This window comes from Choloepus didactylus, chromosome 22 (assembly GCF_015220235.1).
Source record: "Choloepus didactylus isolate mChoDid1 chromosome 22, mChoDid1.pri, whole genome shotgun sequence".
NCBI classification, from domain to species: domain Eukaryota; kingdom Metazoa; phylum Chordata; class Mammalia; order Pilosa; family Megalonychidae; genus Choloepus; species Choloepus didactylus.
Window position 1 is genome coordinate 8,588,248 of NC_051328.1, and position 19,133 is coordinate 8,607,380.

The window sequence follows — 19,133 nt, forward strand, 5'->3', positions numbered from 1 at the left end:
GTTGTCTGGGGCAGCTCTGGGCTATGGGGCTGGCAATGGGCAGGAGTGTTTCCTGTCCACCAGAATGGTGGGTGTGAGCGGACACCCCTCTTTTCTTGGGAAGTTGTGGTGTTTAGTGAATTTTCTCAGCCACTGAATTATTGCCTTTTGTCTCAGAGCTCTCTTAGTTCTGCTCTTGACTTGACGTGCCCAAATTGAAAGCCTTTGAAGCTTTCTGTATTGGGCTTCTTAGAGTAATTGTTTTAGAAAAAGAAAAAAGGATTAAAAAAAAAAAAAAAAAAAAAAAGGGCCCTCCTCAGAGATCTAATGGGTTATTGAAATGCTAAGAGACCAAGCAACCAGGGCCATTAGGGAAAGGTCCACAGGGCAGAGAGATCGGCTTTTCTTCGGGATTTGTATATGCGCCTTAGGGCCTGAGCTCCGCCCTTCCCCTTTCTGTGTTCACCAGAACTCCAAAAATCCTCCGCTTTTATTTTGGAGTTTTTCGTGTTGTTTTTTTTTTTTCTATGCCTGTCTCCTCTCTGCTGGGCTGGCTGCTCTCAGATTCTCTGGTGTCTGGTCTCAGTCTATCTATGGTTGGAGTCTGGATCAGTAGAATGAGTTTCCGATAAGAGCAGCCACTGCAGTTCTCCCTTCTCCTTCCCGGAGCTGACAGCCCCTCCTCCCACGGGACTGAGCCTGGCAGGGAGGGGCGCGGGTCCCCTGGCCGCAAAAACTTACAGATTTCGCTGATCTCAGCAGTTCCACGTTTTCATGAGTGTTGTATGAAGTATGCCCAAAGTCAGATTGCTCTGTGGTGTCCAGTCCACGCAGTTCCTGGCTTTCTACCTACTTTCCTGGAGGAGTAACTAAAACATACAGCTCACCAGTCTGCCATCTTGCCCCGCCTCCCCCATTTATTTTATAGTCCATCTTTTTCCCAATTTGAGATACCAAATTTCTTCATGTATTTAGTTCTGTTTTTGGACTTTGTTTTGTACAGTTTATGTTTCTTATGTTTCAATACCAAAGTGCTGTTTTTGTTTGATTTAAATTTTATTGTGGTAAAAATATATACAACATAGCATTTCCCACTTTAACAGTTTTTAGGTATTAAATTCAGTCGTGTTAATTACATTCACAATGTGCTACCATTACCACCAATATCATAGTGTTTTTTGATAAATGAGATTTTTATAATGAATTAATATTTTATAGGGTTAGTCCTAGTCCTTCCTCCTTCCTCATTGCTCTTCTCAGAACTTTCCTGGCTTTGCTTTTTCTTTTTTTTTTTTTAAGCTTACTTTTTGTGTTAACTTTAGAATTACCTTATCTAGCTCTAAAAGAAACTGTTGGAATTTTTATTGAGACTATATTAACTTCATAAATTAATATAGGGAGAGTTCACATGTCTATCATATTGAGTTTTCTATCCAAAAACATGGCATATGAAGAATTTGAATTAGTTGCCAACATTTAAAAATCAGGATATTTCCTATAGAAGTCGGGATTTCTGGATCATCTTTAAAAATTAGAAGCAGCAATCAACTGACGGTGACTGGTGGTAGCCCCCTTTAGGTAAGGCTGGTACTTCCTAGCTAGACATATGTCTCTCCTTGTCACTTGTCTTATTTATATTATGTGCCTGGTCCCTGTAGAATTTGTAACCTGAATGTTCTTGTAGAGATGGTTATCTGAACGAAAAACAGGACCTCATAGTTACAAATTATTAGATTTGATCTGTTGCCCCTGTTGTCAGGAGATTTTTTGTATCTTGGTTTTAATTATTGTATTTCTTCCTATCTCCAACTTAAGAATTACCTGTGAAGCAATCTTTCTATACCTTCATTTAAATCTGATCATAAATGTTGAACAGGAGAGCCTGCAGAGAGAAGTTCAGCAGTATGCCACTAGAAAATTAATTAGTACTGTATGGTTATGGCTGTTTAACTAGTAACTAATATATTATCACATAATTTTACTAACATTAAGCTAGTAAACCTTGTCAGATTCTGTATTATCTACCATTCATTACTTAGAAACCCTGTGGAACCCTCAGGAAATGAGTAAATTAGGGCCAATAGCTGATGATTTGCCCCTTTAAACATTACACCTTTTATTTTAGTCACTTTGGATAGACTATTTCATATCTGAATAAACTTGGAATATTTAGTGCATAGTTTGGTAAATAAAAGCTTTAGGGGAAACATAAGTCTTCCAGAATTTAAAGGTTGGTGTTAAGTAAGAAGGATGTAGGAGGGGCAGGGCAAGATGGCAGCATAGGTAGGTAAGGAATTTAGTTAGTCCTCTAGACCAGCTAGTAGATAGCCAGGAACTGTCTGGAACTACTGTTTGGGGGACATCCGTGATCAGACACACATCTTATACCAGTCTGGAGTGGCTGGAAGGGCTGAGATCGCAGCATAGAACTATAAGTAAAGCCCCCACGTCAAAGCTGGCGCCTCTTCCCCCACTGACATAGTAGGCTGACCTGGAACACTCCCCTATGGGAAAAAGAAGCAGTCTCTGCTAGGAGCAATGGAAGGTTGCTCCACCAAGCTCCTATCTCAGTTTTAATTAGCAAATTTGGACTACTGAATACAAGCCAGAAGCCCAGATAAGCCTGGAGCAAGCAGGAAAGGGAACCTGAGGTCTCTTCCTATTTACTCTGATATGGAGGAAATATAATGTGCAAACTCTGAGAATTGAATTAGAGAGAATAGGTTGTCAGGGGAAGGCTTTTTGTAAAGGTTCCTAGATTGTAAGCTTTTACAGCAGTCACATCTATTCCTTAGTTATAGTAATTTCTAAATTCTGAGATGCTTAGCTCTTTCTTTATAACCTGGTCATTCCCTGAACTTTGGGTATATGTCCAACACCTGAGACTCAGAGCTAGAGTTCTGCAGCTATGAAAGTCTGTTTAAAAAGCTGAAAAAGAGATTAGATGTCATTTATTTTTATTTTTTTTTTTTAAATCATCATTTTATTGAGATATATTCACATACCACGCAGTCATACAAAACAAATTGTACTTTCGATTGTTTACAGTACCATTACATAGTTGTACATTCATCACCTAAATCAATCCCTGACACCTTCATTAGCACACACACAAAAATAACAAGAATAATAATTAGAGTGAAAAAGAGCAATTGAAGTAAAAAAGAACACTGGGTACCTTTGTCTGTTTGTTTCCTTCCCCTACTTTTCTGCACATCCATCCATAAACTAGACAAAGTGGTGTTTGGTCCTTATGGCTTTCCCTATCCCATTGTCACCCCTCATAAGCTACATTTTTATACAACTGTCTTCGAGATTCATGGGTTCTGGGTTGTAGTTTGATAGTTTCAGGTATCCACCACCAGCTACCCCAATTCTTTAGAACCTAAAAAGGGTTGTCTAAATTGTGCATAAGAGTGCCCACCAGAGTGACCTCTCGGCTCCTTTTGGAATCTCTCTGCCACTGAAGCTTATTTCATTTCCTTTCACATCCCCCTTTTGGTCAAGAAGATGTTCTCCGTCCCACGGTGCCAGGTCTACCTTCCTCCCTGGGAGTCATATTCCACGTTGCCAGGGAGATTCACTTCCCTGGGTGTCTGATCCCACGTAGGGGGGAGGGCAGTGATTTTACCTTTCAAGTTGGCTTAGCCAGAGAGAGAGGGCCACATCTGAGCAACAAAGAGGCATTCAGGAGGAGACTCTTAGGCAGAAATACAGGGAGGCCTAGCCTCTCCTTTGCAGCAACCGTCTTCCCAAGGGTAAAACTTATGGTAGAGGGCTCAACCCATCAAACCACCAGTCCCCTATGTTGTGGTCATGTTAGCAACCATGGAGGTGGGGTAGGCGAATACCCCTGCATTCTCCACAGGCTCCTCAAGGGGGCACTACATCTTTTTTTTTTTTTTTTAACTTTCCCTTCTTTTTTCAAATCACCTGTATGAAAAAAAAAAGTTAAAAAGAAAACAAACATACAATAAAAGAGCATTTCAAAGAGACCATAGCAAGGGAGTAAGAAAAAGACAACTAACCTAAGATAACTGCTTAACTTCCAACATGTTCCTACTTTACCCCAAGAAAGTTACATAATATAGCAACATTTCAGTGAACTTGTTCCTACTACAACCATCAGAAATTAACAGACCATAGTCATTTCTGGGCATCCCCAGAACGTTAAATAGCTTATCTGTTCTTCCTGGATTATTGTTCCCCCTTCCTTAATTGCTCTCTACTGCTAGTTCCCCTACATTCTACATTATAAACCATTTGTTTTACATTTTTCAAAGTTCACATTAGTGGTAGCATATAATATTTCTCTTTTTGTGCCTGGCTTATTTCGCTCAGCATTATGTCTTCAAGGTTCATCCATGTTGTCATATGTTTCACCAGATCGTTCCTTCTTACTGCCGCGTAGTATTCCATCGTGTGTATATACCACATTTTATTTATCCACTCATCTGTTGAAGGACATTTGGGTTGTTTCCATCTCTTGGCAATTGTGAATAATGCTGCTATGAACATTGGCGTGCAGATATCTGTTCGTGTCACTGCTTTCCGATCTTCCGGGTATATACCGAGGAGTGCAATCGCTGGATCGAATGGTAGCTCTATATCTAGTTTTCTAAGGAACTGCCAGACTGACTTCCAGAGTGGCTGAACCATTATACAGTCCCACCAACAATGAATAAGAGTTCCAATTTCTCCACATCCCCTCCAGCATTTGTAGTTTCCTGTTTGTTTAATGGCAGCCATTCTAACCGGTGTTAGATGGTATCTCATTGTGGTCTTAATTTGCATCTCTCTAATAGCTAGTGAAGCTGAACATTTTTTCATGTGTTTCTTGGTCATTTGTATTTCCTCTTCAGAGAACTGTCTTTTCATATCTTTTGCCCATTTTATAATTGGGCTGTCTGTACTATTGTCATTGAGTTGTAGGATTTCTTTGTATATGCAAGATATCAGTCTTTTGTCAGATACATGGTTTCCAAAAATTTTTTCCCATTGAGTTGGCTGCCTCTTTACCTTTTTGAGAAATTCCTTTGAGGTGCAGAAACTTCTAAGCTTGAGGAGTTCCCATTTATCTATTTTCTCTTTTGTTGCTTGTGCTTTGGGTGTAAAGTCTAGGAAGTGGCCTCCTGTTACAAGGTCTTGAAGATGTTTTCCTACATTATCTTCTAGGAGTTTTATGGTACTTTCTTTTATATTGAGATCTTTGGTCCATTTTGAGTTAATTTTTGTGTAGGGGGTGAGGTAGGGGTCCTCTTTCATTCTTTTGGATATGGATATCCAACTCTCCCAGCCCCATTTGTTGAAAAGACCATTATGGCTCAGTTCGGTGACTTTGGGGGCCTTATCAAAGATCAGTCGGCCATAGATCTGAGGGTCTATCTCTGAATTCTCAATTCGATTCCATTGATCTATATGTCTATCTTTGTGCCAGTACCATGCTGTCTTGGCAACTGTGGCTTTATAATAAGCTTCAAAGTCAGGGAGTGTAAGTCCTCCCACTTCGTTTTTCTTTTTTAGAGTGTCTTTAGCAATTCGAGGCATCTTCCCTTTCCAAATAAATTTGATAACTAGCTTTTCCAAGTCTGCAAAGTAGGTTGTTGGAATTTTGATTGGGATTGCATTGAATCTGTAGATGAGTTTGGGTAGAATTGACATCTTAATGACATTTAGTCTTCCTATCCATGAACATGGAATATTTTTCCATCTTTTAAGGTCCCCTTCTATTTCTTTTAGTAGAGTTATGTAGTTTTCTTTGTATAGGTCTTTTACATCTTTGGTTAAGTTGATTCCTAGGTACTTGATTTTTTTAGTTGCTATTGAAAATGGTATCTTTTTCTTGAGTGTCTCTTCAGTTTGTTCATTTCTAGCATATAGAAACATTACTGACTTATGTGCATTAATCTTGTATCCCGCTACTTTGCTAAATTTGTTTATTAGCTCTAGTAGGTGTATCGTTGATTTCTCAGGGTTTTCTAGATATAAGATCATATCATCTGCAAACAATGACAGTTTTACTTCTTCTTTTCCAATTTGGATGCCTTTTATTTCTTTGTCTTGCCGGATTGCCCTGGCTAGCACTTCCAGCACAATGTTGAATAACAGTGGTGACAGCGGGCATCCTTGTCTTGTTCCTGATCTTAGAGGGAAGGCTTTCAGTCTCTCACCATTGAGTACTATGCTGGCTGTGGGTTTTTCATATATGCTCTTTATCATGTTGAGGAAGTTTCCTTCAATTCCTACCTTTTGAAGTGTTTTTATCAAAAAGGGATGTTGGATTTTGTCAAATGCTTTTTCAGCATCTATTGAGATGATCAATTGATTTTTCCCTTTCGAGTTTTTAATGTGTTGTAATACATTGATTGTTTTTCTGATGTTGAACCATCCTTGCATGCCTGGAATGAACCCCACTTGGTCATGGTGTATGATTTTTTTAATGTGTCTTTGGATTCGATTTGCAAGTATTTTGTTGAGGATTTTTGCATCTATATTCATTAGGGAGATTGGCCGGTAGTTTTCCTTTTTTGTAGCATCTTTGCCTGGTTTTGGTATTAGATTGATGTTAGCTTCATAAAATGAGTTAGGTAGTGTTCCATTTTCTTCAATGTTTTGAAAGAGTTTGAGTAAGATTGATGTCAGTTCTTTCTGGAAAGTTTGGTAGAATTCCCCTGTGAAGCCATCTGGCCCTGGGCATTTATTTGTGGGAAGATTTTTGATGACTGATTGGATCTCTTTGCTTGTGATGGGTTGGTTGAGGTCTTCTATTTCTTCTCTGGTCAGTCTAGGTTGTTCATATGTTTCCAGGAAATTGTCCATTTCTTCTACATTATCCAGTTTGTTGCCATACAGTTGTTCATAATATCCTCTTATAATTTTTTTAATTTCTTCAGGATCTGCAGTTATGTCACCTTTTTCATTCATTATTTTGTTTATATGGGTCTTCTCTCTTTTTGATTTTGTCAGTCTAGCTAGGGGCTTGTCAATCTTGTTGATCTTCTCAAAGAACCAACTTTTGGTGATATTTATCCTTTCTATTGTTTTTTTGTTCTCTATGTCATTTATTTCTGCTTTAATCCTTGTTATTTCTTTTTTTCTACTTGGTTTAGGATTGGTTTGCTGTTCATTTTCTAGCTTCTTCAGTTGATCCATTAGTTCTTTGATTTTGGCTCTTTCTTCCTTTTTAATATATGCGTTTAGTGCTATAAATTTCCCCCTTAGCACTGCTTTTGCTGCATCCCATAGGTTTTGGTATGTTGTGTTCTCATTTTCATTCGTCTCTATATATTTAGCAATTTCTCTTGCTATTTCTTCTTTAACCCACTGATTGTTTAGGAGTGTGTTGTTTAACCTCCAGGTATTTGTGAATTTTCTAAGTCTCTGATGGTTATTGACTTCTAATTGTATTCCATTGTGGTCAGAGAATGTGCTTTGAATAATTTCAATCTTTTTAAATTTATTGAGGCTTGTTTTATGTCCCAGCATATGATCTATTCTGGAGAAAGTTCCGTGAGCACTAGAAAAGTATGTGTATCCTGGTGATTTGGGATGTAATGTCCTGTAGATGTCTGTTAAATCTAATTCATTTATCAGATTGTTTAGGTTTTCAATTTCCTTATTGGTCTTCTGTCTGGTTGATCTATCTATAGGAGAGAGTGATGTGTTGAAGTCTCCCACAATTATTGTGGAAACATCAATTGCTTCCTTTAGTTTTGCCAATGTTTCTCTCATGTATTTTGTGGCACCTTGATTGGGTGCATAGACATTTACGATTGTTATTTCTTCTTGCTGAATTGCCCCTTTTATTAGTATGTAGTGGCCTTCTTTGTCTCTCAAAACATCCCTGCATTTGAAGTCTATTTTATCTGAGATTAATATTGCTACACCTGCTTTCTTTTGGCTGTAGCTTGCATGAAATATTTTTTTCCATCCTTTCACTTTCAATTTCTTTGTGTCCCTGTGTCTAAGATGAGTCTCTTGTATGCAACATATTGATGGTTCATTTTTTTTGATCCATTCTGCGAATCTATATCTTTTAATTGGGGAGTTTAATCCATTTACATTCAACGTTAAAACCGTGAAGGCATTTCTTGAATCGGCCATCTTATCCTTTGGATTACGTTTGCCATATTTTTCCCTCTCTCTATTAATATCCTTTATTGTACCCATACCGAATCTCTTTAGTACTGAACCTTTCTCCAAGTCTCTCTGTCCTGTCTTTGTTTCTCTGTCTGTAGGGCTCCCTTTAGTATCTCCAGTAGGGCAGGTCTCTTGTTAGCAAATTCTCTCAGCATTTCTTTGTCTGTGAAAAATTTAAGCTCTCCCTCAAATTTGAAGGAGAGCTTTGCTGGATAAAGTATTCTTGGCTGGAAATTCCTCTCTCTCAGAATTTTAAATATATCGTGCCATTGCCTTCTCGCCTCCATGGTGGCTGCTGAGTAGTCACTACATAGTCTTATGCTGTTTCCTTTGTATGTGGTGAATTGCTTTTCTCTTGCTGCTTTCAGAACTTGCTCCTTCTCTTCTATGTTTGACAGTGTGATCAGTATATGTCTCGGAGTGGGTTTTTTTGGATTTATTCTATTTGGAGTTCGCTGAGCATTTATGATTTGTGTATTTATGTTGTTTAGAAGATTTGGGAAGTTTTCCCCAACAATTTCTTTGAATACTCTTCCTAGACCTTTACCCTTTTCTTCCCCTTCTGGGACACCAATGAGTCTTATATTCGGACGCTTCATATTATCTATCATATCCCTGAGGTCCATTTCGAGTTTTTCAATTTTTTTCCCCATTCTTTCTTTTATGCTTTCATTTTCCATTCTGTCATCTTCCAGGTCACTGATTCGTTGTTCAACTTCCTCTAGTCTTGTACTATGAGTGTCCAGAATCTTTTTAATTTGGTCAACAGTTTCTTTAATTTCCATAAGATCATCCATTTTTTTATTTAGTCTTGCAATGTCTTCTTTATGCTCTTCTAGGGTCTTCTTGATTTCCTTCATATCCCGTACTAGGGTCTCATTGTTCATCTTTAGTTCTTTGAGTAGCTGCTCTAGGTGTGTCTCTTCTGGTCTTTTGATTTGGGTGCTTGGGCTTGGGTTATCCATATCGTCTGGTTTTTTCATATGCTTTATAATTTTCTGTTGTTTTTGGCCTCGTGGCATTTGCTGTCCTTGATAGGGTTCTTTTAGGGTTTGTAGACCAGTTGAAGTCCTTATCTCTAATTTATCAGATCTACAGCTTCGTGGAGTGCACTTTCTCTAACTAACCAGCAGGTGGCGTCCACGAGCCACCTGTTCTCCACAAGCCAGATCTCCCCTGCTTAGCCTTTTTGGTGAGTGGGGGAGTGAGTCTTGTGGGGCCCAATTGGTGTCCCAAGCTTGCGTGTGTAGTTGGTGTTGCCTGCCCTGTATGTGGGGCGTGTTTCTGGGCAGTCGGGGAGGGGGGGTGGCCCTAACAATCAAATCTCCCTGATGATCCTAGAGTTTTAAAGCTGCTGCAGTAGTCTAATCCTTCAGTTCAGTCCTGCCACAGTTTGTCTCTGCCACTGACCCACAAGTCTTTGGTATTGGCGTATGGCTCCTGAGACTTGCAAGTGGGCCCCTCTTCCAGGCTGTGCACCCCGGGTCCTCTGTTGAGGGATGACTGTGCTATGTCACAGGTGAGTGCCGTCCCCCCAGGGCAGTTCTGGGCTGCTGGGCTGTGTTGGGAGGCTCCCAGTCTGCTCAAATGATGGCTGAATGGGGCTCTGTTAATTCACACTGCTCCCCCTTCCCAGCTCTGGGACATTCAGCTGAGGTTGCAGGGAAGGCTAATGTCCACGCCCAGTTTTGTGGTGTGTGCCTGTTATTTGAAGCACTTCCGTCACACTGGGTTGTCTGGGGCAGCTCTGGGCTATGGGGCTGGCGATGGGCAGGAGTGTTTCCTGTCCACCAGGATGGTGGCTGTGAGCGGACACCCCCCTTTTCTTGGGAAGTTGTGTTGTTTAGTGAATTTTCTCAGCCACTGGATTATTGCCTTTTGTCTCAGAGCTCTCTTATTTCTGCTCTTGACTTGACGTGCCCAAATTTCAATTCTTTGAAGCTTTCTGTATTGAGCTTCTTAGAGTAATTGTTTTAGAAAAAGCAAAAAGGATTTAAAAAAAAAAAAAAAAAAACGGCCCTCCTCAGAGATCTAATGGGTTATTGAAATGCTAATAGACAAAGCAACCAGGGCCATTAAGGAAAGGTGCCCTGGGCAGAGAGATCAGCCTTGCTTCAGGATTTGCATATGCGCCTCAAGGCCTGATCTCCGCCCTTCCCCTTTCTGTGTTCACCAGAACTCCAAAAATCCTCTGCTTTTACTTTGGAGCTTCTCGTGTTGTTTTCCTTCTATGCCCGTCTCCTCTCTGCTGGGCTGGCTGCTCTCAGAGTCTCTGGTGTCTGGCCTCAGTCTATCTATGGTTGGAGTTTGAATCAGTAGAATGAGTTTCCGATGAGAGCAGCCACTGCAATTCTCCCTTCTCCTTCCTGGAGCTGACAGCCCCTCCTCCCCCGGGACTGAGCCTGGCAGGGAGGGGCGCAGGTCCCCTGGCCGCAAAAACTTACAGATTTCGCTGATCTCAGCAGTTCCACGTTTTCATGAGTGTTGTATGAAGTATGCCCAAAGACAGATTGCTCTGTGGTGTCCAGTCCACGCAGTTCCTGGCTTTTTACCTACTTTCCTGGAGGAGTAACTAAAACATACAGCTCACCAGTCTGCCATCTTGGCCCGCCTCCCCTAGATGTCATTTAGAGACATAATTGAAGCTGATCTCGTTAGGACTAAGGCAAATCAGACTAAAGGGTAAAAGATGATCTTGACTGTGTTTTAAAACTTCAACATCTGCATGAGACCAAAGGAAGAGATGTTTATTTGGTGTAAAATTTTTATTTTCTGTGGCACACTATCCAATATAACTTGTATGGTTACTTTATCCAAACACCATAATTACATGGAACCTTGAATAAGGAGTGATATCTTGGTTTTTACAGGTTACTGTGATGCCCTGATACTTCCATCCCAGAGTACTTTGGGCAGAGAGTAAAAATGTATTTGCAAAGCCCCCTTGAGGGACTGAGGAAAAATGTGGATATATTAAACTTTCCCACCTGGGGAATCCCTGATATTTTTGCAAGCCCTGGGGTCTACCAGTGTAGTAGGTCGAGCCCACAATTTTGGGGCTTGCCCTTAGGAGGCTTGTTACTGCCAAGGAGAGACTAAGCCTACTTATAATTGTGCCTCAGATTCACCCCTATATAACCTCTTTTGTTGCTCAGATGTTGCCTCTGTCGCTAAGCAAACTCTGCAGGTAAACTCCCCTGTGCAGGTGCCCTCCCCTGTACATGGGACATTACTCCTGGTGGTGTAAATCTCCCTGGCAATGTTAGACATGACTCTTGGAGATTATCCTTGGCCTTGGCATTGTGGGGTTGAGAAATCCTTCATGGACCAAAAGGAGGAAGAGAAATGAAACAAAGTTTCAGTGGCTGAGAGATTTCAAATAGAGTGGAGAGGTCATTCTGGAAGTTATTCTTATGCATTATGTAGATACCCTTTTTAGTTTTTAGTGTAGTAGAATACCCAGAAGGAAATACCTGAAACTGTTGAATTGTAATCCTGTAGCCTTGATTGTTGAAGATGTTTGTATAACTGTGTAATTGTAAAAACCCTATCATTACCATTTTACTAAAAGTATTTTTAGGGTGCAGCATAAGTGTTCTGGTCACTGTCATTGGAAAGGTTACTGTTTGCTACCTTAAAGTAATTTCAAACGTTAATGGCCACCATGAGAATAATTTCATTATAGTAAAAATGTTAGTGAATGATTAAGCCAAAGAGGAAATTTCAATCAGTGAAATGGTTCCTAATTGGCTCTAGGATAAAGTCCATATTTCTTAACATGGTTAATAAAAGCCCTGGAGATCTGACCACTGCTTATCCCTTTCTGGGCTCTTTGACTCTTTGGCTGGTAGTATGCTCTGGCCACAGTGCACTATTGAGTAGTTCCCTAAATACCATGTCTGCCTCACCTCTGGGCATTTCTACACTGTCCCCACTGTACTCTTGCCAGTTTTAGGTACAATGCAAGGAGTGAGGAGATTGTAAAAGACTCGTTTCCCACCGTAATAGTTATTACAGCTTTAAGAGACAACATTTTACATTTCTTTAATACTTTATTATTCAGCTTTGAAGTTGATAAGACTGTAGTTAAGTTTGTTTTTGTGGTTATTTTTTACAGATGAAAACAAAAGTTATGTGGTCCTCTCAGGGTCATAAAGCTAAAAGCTGGTAGGTTTTTTTTAAAAAATGCAAGTCTAATCTTTCTCATTCCTATGCAGTCATTAATTCAATAGTAATTTATTGTGTGCCTAGCATGCTAGGCAACACACTAAGGATACAGACATGAAGAGGAAAGATAATATATTATTACATTGCAGTGTGATTTGTGGTATGCAAGGTAGTAGACTAGAGGGTACTAGACTTAAGAATTGGGTAGGGAGAAGCATTCCATAGGAAATGAATCCTGAGCCAAATGCTCCCCATGAATAGATTTGATATAGCTGTAAGTAGCTCATAAACAAAATAAAAATTAACATAGCACAAATTTAATACTGTATAAAAATGCTGATGGGATGACTAATAGTAGGTTGAATAATTTGGTAGAGATCAATGATTATCATGTTAGATAAAATGAAAACTATTAATGTACAGAAATGTTTGGGAAGACAGATTTATTTAATAGAAAAAATATCAAGGAGCCTATTAGGAGCATGTGGAAATGTTCTTTATCTCTGGCAGAGAAGCAAAAGCAACTGTTAGTCATTGAGGAAAGTCAGTTACCATTGAAGTAAGTTTGTATATATGAATTCTGTTACAGAACTCTTATTTAGATACTTATTTTTATTCTCAAGATCTAGCTCAAATGTTACCTTGGAGTGTATGTCTTTTCTGACCGTTTCCCCAGATATAATTAATTGTGATTAATTTGTTCTACTATAGCATAGTGCTTTGCACACGTTTCTACTAAGACATATATCACACCATTTCTTTATGTACTTTCTCCACCTCTAGAGTATGAATTCTTTGAAGGCACAGAATCTGTCCTATTGATATTTGAATCCATTTTGTATGATCACCAAATCATTAACATTGAATAAATATTTGTAGACATGAAGTTAGAGAAATAATTTGATTTTTTAAATGCAATTTTATTGAGATATATTCACATAACATAAATCCTCCAAAGTGTACAGTTGTTCATAGTATCTTGTTCATAGTATCATCATATATTTGTGCATTCATTACCACAATCAATCTTTGAACATTTTCATTACTCCAAAAAATAAAATTAAAATTAAAATAAAAAAGAACGTCTAAAACATTCCATTCCTCCCCCCCATTGTTCATTTACTTATCTACGTTTTTGAAACACTCATTCATTGTTTTTTTTAACTTTATCAGAAAATTAAAAGACAAACAATAAAAAAACATTTCAAACAAAACCAAAACAAAGGAATAAGAAAAACAAATAACCTAAAATAACTACATTGCTTCCAAAGTGTTCCTACCCTATCCCAAGGAAAATAAACAACCTATAACCAAACGAAGGAATAAGAAAAACAAATAACCTGAAGTAACTACATTGCTGCCAACTTTTCCTACCATACCCCCCCAAAATTTACAAACCGTAGTCATTCCTGAGCTTTCCCATAACATTAAGTTTACCCTCCGTAACTTATCTGTTCTTATTAGATTATCGTTCCCCCTTCACTATTTGCTGTCTATCACTAGGTCCCCCACATTCTACAATATAAACCATTTATTTTACATTTTTCATGGAGTTCACGTTAGTGGTAACATAACACTCTCTCTTTTTGTGCCTGACATATTTCACTCAGCCTTATGTCTTCAAGGTTCATCCATGTTGTTATATGTTTCACGACCTCTTCCCTTCTCACTTCTGTGTAGTATTCCATCGTGTGTCTATACCACATTTTGTTTATCTTCTTATCTGTTGAAGGACATTTGGATTGTTTCCTTCTCTTGGCAATTGTGAACAATGCTGTTGTGAACATCAGTCTGTAGATATCTGTTTGGTCACTGCTTTCAAGAAATAATTTGATTTTGATTCTAAATACTTGTCTCAACCTTAGAATTCTGTCTCCCCAAATATACTGCTTTAATGAATTTGATTAACAAGACTCGACAACATTGTTCCAACTTATATTTCTGCCCTTTTCCCCATTGTTTTATTTTCTAGTTTTCTCCCTTTGTAAGTCGATGCAATGGCCATACCATTCCCTAAGCAGGTAGTTACTTCTTTGCTTCCATTCTTTTACTCCTTCTGAATTGTTTGCCTGGGCTGCTTCTTCAGATCCCTTTATAAGGATCCCCTCAGATGCTACCTGTTCTAAAAAGCTTTTCCTGATTAAGTTGCCAAATATGTTCTCTTCCCTTTATACGTCATCTTATAGATGAACTTGTGCTTCTCTTAGGTCACATTTACCATATTTCTGTTCAATATAATGTGCTTTTCTCATGCTCTTCCTCCCCTGTTAGAGTCTGAGCTCCTGAGGGTAGAGACTTTTGTAGTTCCTGCAAAAGGTACTTTAGATGTAATGGACTGTTGGTAAATAATTGCTTAATTGAATAGTAAGTTAAAATTATATGGAGGAGTGAGAATTGTGTCAATTGTAGAATAAGCTGTTCAAATTAGAAAACATGCTTTATTAGATTTTATGGGCATTTTTTCATAGTTCACCTTTAGTCCCTATTTTTATAGCTAAGGTTGACACTGTCTTGTCACATATGAGATGCATGGTTTTTTAGTACTGGTATGGGTATCTATATTCATTTCTTCCCCATTAGGTGGTCCTGCTTTATGCTTACCTTAAAGCACAAATAACATGTATTGGTAATGGTCCATTTACCTGTCTATATTCCCCTTCAGAGGTCATTTATTATTTATCATTCTGGTGCCTAGAAATTGTCTATCAGTAAATGTTCATTGAATGAGTGAATGGATAACAAAATTGTTTTCTTGGCTAAAATTTCCACTTTTCCCCATATTTATGTAACCTGAGTTAAACAGGTTACATAAATGTAGAAGATACTCTGCTTTAGCATAATTTACCATAATGTAAAAAAATTAGAAGGACTATACCAGTTCTTTCTATATGGGATATTCCTGCTTCTGGGATATCATAAACTTGTTTCCAGAATAGTCTTTTAAAAATTCTATAATTTTTTTGAAGAATCAAACAAAACAAATATATGAGCCTATAGTAAGTCAGTATAAATTCAGGAAAATGTTTTACATTTGTACGTTAAGTTCACTATTATCACAATTAGAATAAGTAGGAATATATGAACTAATACATCATTCAGATAACCAATTTTTTTTTAACGCACTTAAAAATTTTTATTGAACAGTGCTAGATTTCAGAACAACTCTTGCTGGAAAAAAAAAAAAAGGAATCAGAGAAGGCCTCACAACCTCATTGGAAACTCAGTTAGAATACAATAAAATCAGCACCTAGCCAGGTAACAGTAATCTTTCATACAGATCACATCTTACACACACTAACCTCTGGATAAATTCCAAGCTTTTTCACAGAAACGTGCAAAGCCCTTCATGGTCTGGCCTCTATTTCCCTCTGGCCAACCACACACTAATCACAATGGTCTTTTTTTCAATTCCTTGGACATGACAGTTTCTTACCTTAGGGCTTTGCAAATGGGGTTCTCTGGGTCTCAGACACTCTCTTCACCATTCTTCTCTGGCTGACTCATACTTATCCTTCAATTTAAGCATCACTTCTTTAGGGAGGTCTTCTTTCAACTCCCTGATGAGGTGTGGGCCCCCTGTTACCTCTCTGGATCCATCCATCCACCCATCCATCCACCCACCCACACTTTCATAGGAGCCTGGACTTTTCCCTTGTAGAATTTAATACAATTATATTTATATAATTATATATGTTAGTCTCTGCCGTGAGACTGAAAGTTCTGTGAAGGTAGGAGAGACTGTTTCCCCTACTAACTGCTGTATTTCCAGAGCCCTGCACAGTGCCTTGTATATAGCAGGTTCTCAGTACTCCATTTTTCAGTACAGCCTTTCATCCCACAAATCTATCTTATTAGATTCTCTCAAAGGAGTAGGTGGAGAGGCACATAAAGTTTGTGAGTTTGGTGGATGGAGACAGTGGGTGAGCAAGCAGAGAGATAAAAGAAGCTTCGGGCTGGTTAAGAGAGGAAGGAAGAAGGGAGAATGAGGAAACTGCAGGATACTCATTTAATGAATTCTCTCCTCCACTTCTCCAACATCCCATTCCTACCCCACATGAGTCTTTAAACAATAATTTATGTATTCATTTCTTTAGAGAATTAGGTAAACCTCATATTAAAAAACCAAGGCCAAAAAAATTTTTGCAGAATCAGAATCTGTTCAAGCAACCAGTCACAATTTAACTAGATTGGACTTTAGAATGGAGATGATCATGTTCTTCCAAATAACCTTCAATTTAGGAAGATTAGATTCCTACAGTATGTGGAAAAACAATAAATACACTTTCTTCTGCTCTCAATCATTGAAGAAGAAATTTTCTCTCTTGATGCACCAACACTATTTTCTTTTTGTTGCTCTTTTCCCTTCTCCTTTTCTTGGTTTCGCCTTTCCACTGAGCTTCTTTAGTTGCAATTGCTTATCTCTAAAACCTTGATGCTTATCTCTGTAGAGGCCATGAAAATGTAGTATCCCCATAAGTGTAAAATAAGTGTTGTGATTCGTATACCAGTCGTAAGTCTCCTTCCTCTTGGCCAAAGGCTGTTCACTAAACAGTTTCACTACTTTCATGGATTTGGAATCAGTGTGTCTGGCAACTTCGCCAAATAGCCAGGCACTCAGATGAGTCATGCACAAGCCATATTCTGAAAGTGAAGACATTTCTTGAGCAGCAAGGAACGGGATTCTCTGTCCCTGACCTTGCTCTCCTATGCGCCGCTTTTCCAGAAAGCAGTTCAGATAATCTACTTTTTTTTTTTTTTTTATCATCATTTTATTGAGATATATTCACATACCATGCAGTCATACAAAACAAATTGTACTTTCGATTGTTTACAGTACCATTACATAGTTGTACATTCATCACCTAAATCAATCCCTGACACCTTCATTAGCACACACACAAAAATAACAAGAATAATAATTAGAGTGAAAAAGAGCAATTGAAGTAAAAAAGAACACTGGGTACCTTTGTCTGTTTGTTTCCTTCCCCTACTTTTCTACTCATCCATCCATAAACTAGACAAAGTGGAGTGTGGTCCTTATGGCTTTCCCAATCCCATTGTCACCCCTCATAAGCTACATTTTTATACAACTGTCTTCGAGATTCATGGGTTCTGGGTTGTAGTTTGATAGTTTCAGGTATCCACCACCAGCTACCCCAATTCTTTAGAACCTAAAAAGGGTTGTCTAAAGTGTGCATAAGAGTGCCCACCAGAGTGACCTCTCGGCTCGTTTAGGAATCTCTCTGCCACTGAAGCTTATTTCATTTCCTTTCACATCCCCCTTTTGCAGATAATCTACTTTTAACGTTCAATTGTGCAGTAGTTTTCTATAGTTCGGATTCTAATACATTCTAACTATTGAAGAAATTAATCCTTTGATGCATTTTTTTTATAGTTGATATCTTTGAAATTAGGATGGGTCTCAATCACTATTTGTCAGGTGGTGGTCATGGAGTAGTTGTCATTATGTGTGTACAAACTTAGTCATAGCTATTTACATTGCTGACTTTTCAGTTGGGTTATGTACATTGTTGGTTCTACACATGTTTAATTGCCATTTAAAATTTCATTGTAAAGAATACATTATAATTTAAGCAAAAAGTTATTGACTATGCAGAAAGCCGTAGAAACAGAGCAGCAGAATACAAATTTGATATTAGCAAAGCAAATATTTGTTGTTGAAGGAAAGACAAAGCAATTCAACATTTTGTGGCAAAGCAACAATCAAGTGTTTTATAGACAAAGCAGAGCACCTCAGGGCAGAAGAAATTGTCAAATCTGTTGGAATAAGTCTAAATGTAAAAACATTTTTTAAAGTTATGTCATTAATTGTAAAATAAACATTATAAATGGTAGAGTATCATAGTTTAATTGGCAGTATTTTTTTCTTTCTTCCTGGTGTATTAACTGGTATCCTTATAACCGATGATGTTGGCTCTGGTAACTTACATTGTATATACACTTGATTAATGCTCAGACATCCCTATAAAAACAAAAGACATTGCCTTCCTGATAAATGGCTTATCAGTGTTCCCCAGTCTAGAGTCTGATCTTTGTTAAAAATGTTTGGAATGAATACAAGCCTGGAACATTAATGCCATCTATTTTGTATTAGCAAGGAAGCTGTTAGATCTTTTTCACATATGACTTATGTGTGAGTTTAATCATTTTTCTCTCAACACTTAATCTTAAGACCAGTTTATTTCTTAGCTCAAGCTACTGTTTGTTTTTGCCCCAGCTTTATTCTCAGACTCATTTATTTGCACAATATAGGAAATATAATAAGCAACATTGTATATTCCAAATCATTTAATAGAGGGGACTCCAGAGAAAATGAATACGTAGTTAACTGGAAGTTGCTTGCTTTTGCTTCACAGGTGGCCAAGTCAGTTGGCTGTCAAGGGGCTTATCTTCCATGGTAGATGAGCAAGAGGATCATGGCAGAAATATGGAGTGACATCCAGAGCATACCACATACCTATGCTGTCAGCTTACTATGTACTAGATGGCTAACTTTTATCTTATTCAGGGCCAGCTTATCATGATCTCATACAATTACTCCTCTTGAGGCATTTCCACTTATATCCTATGAAATAATAAATGGGTTCTGGAGTCTAGAGCTAAAAGATCCTGGATGCACTTACTAATCTAAGAAGGTCTGATGTTTAGCTTAACAAGTCATAACTTGGAAGTGTAATACATATATATTTATACATTGGCTAGATCTGCTGGGGAGCAATGGTCATTTCATGGTATGGGAGAGAGAGAGTCTGACATACTAGTACCAGGTTTACTTTACATTGTTTCACCATAATGTATGAACTACACAATGAAGTAATGTACATTAT

General features: G+C 38.3%; 2 protein-coding genes across 4 annotated transcripts in view; one reads left to right on the plus strand and one right to left on the minus strand.

Annotated features, from left to right (window-relative positions):
• Window positions 1-19,133, plus strand: part of CHD9 (chromodomain helicase DNA binding protein 9) — a 284,977-nt gene that overhangs the window by 89,332 nt on the left and 176,512 nt on the right. The gene's annotated exons all lie outside the window — the stretch shown is intronic.
• On the minus strand, window positions 16,622-16,942 carry LOC119518724 (28S ribosomal protein S33, mitochondrial-like). Its single transcript, XM_037816050.1, has one exon. The coding sequence runs from the start codon at window positions 16,940-16,942 to the stop codon at window positions 16,622-16,624; it is 321 nt and encodes a 106-aa protein (XP_037671978.1).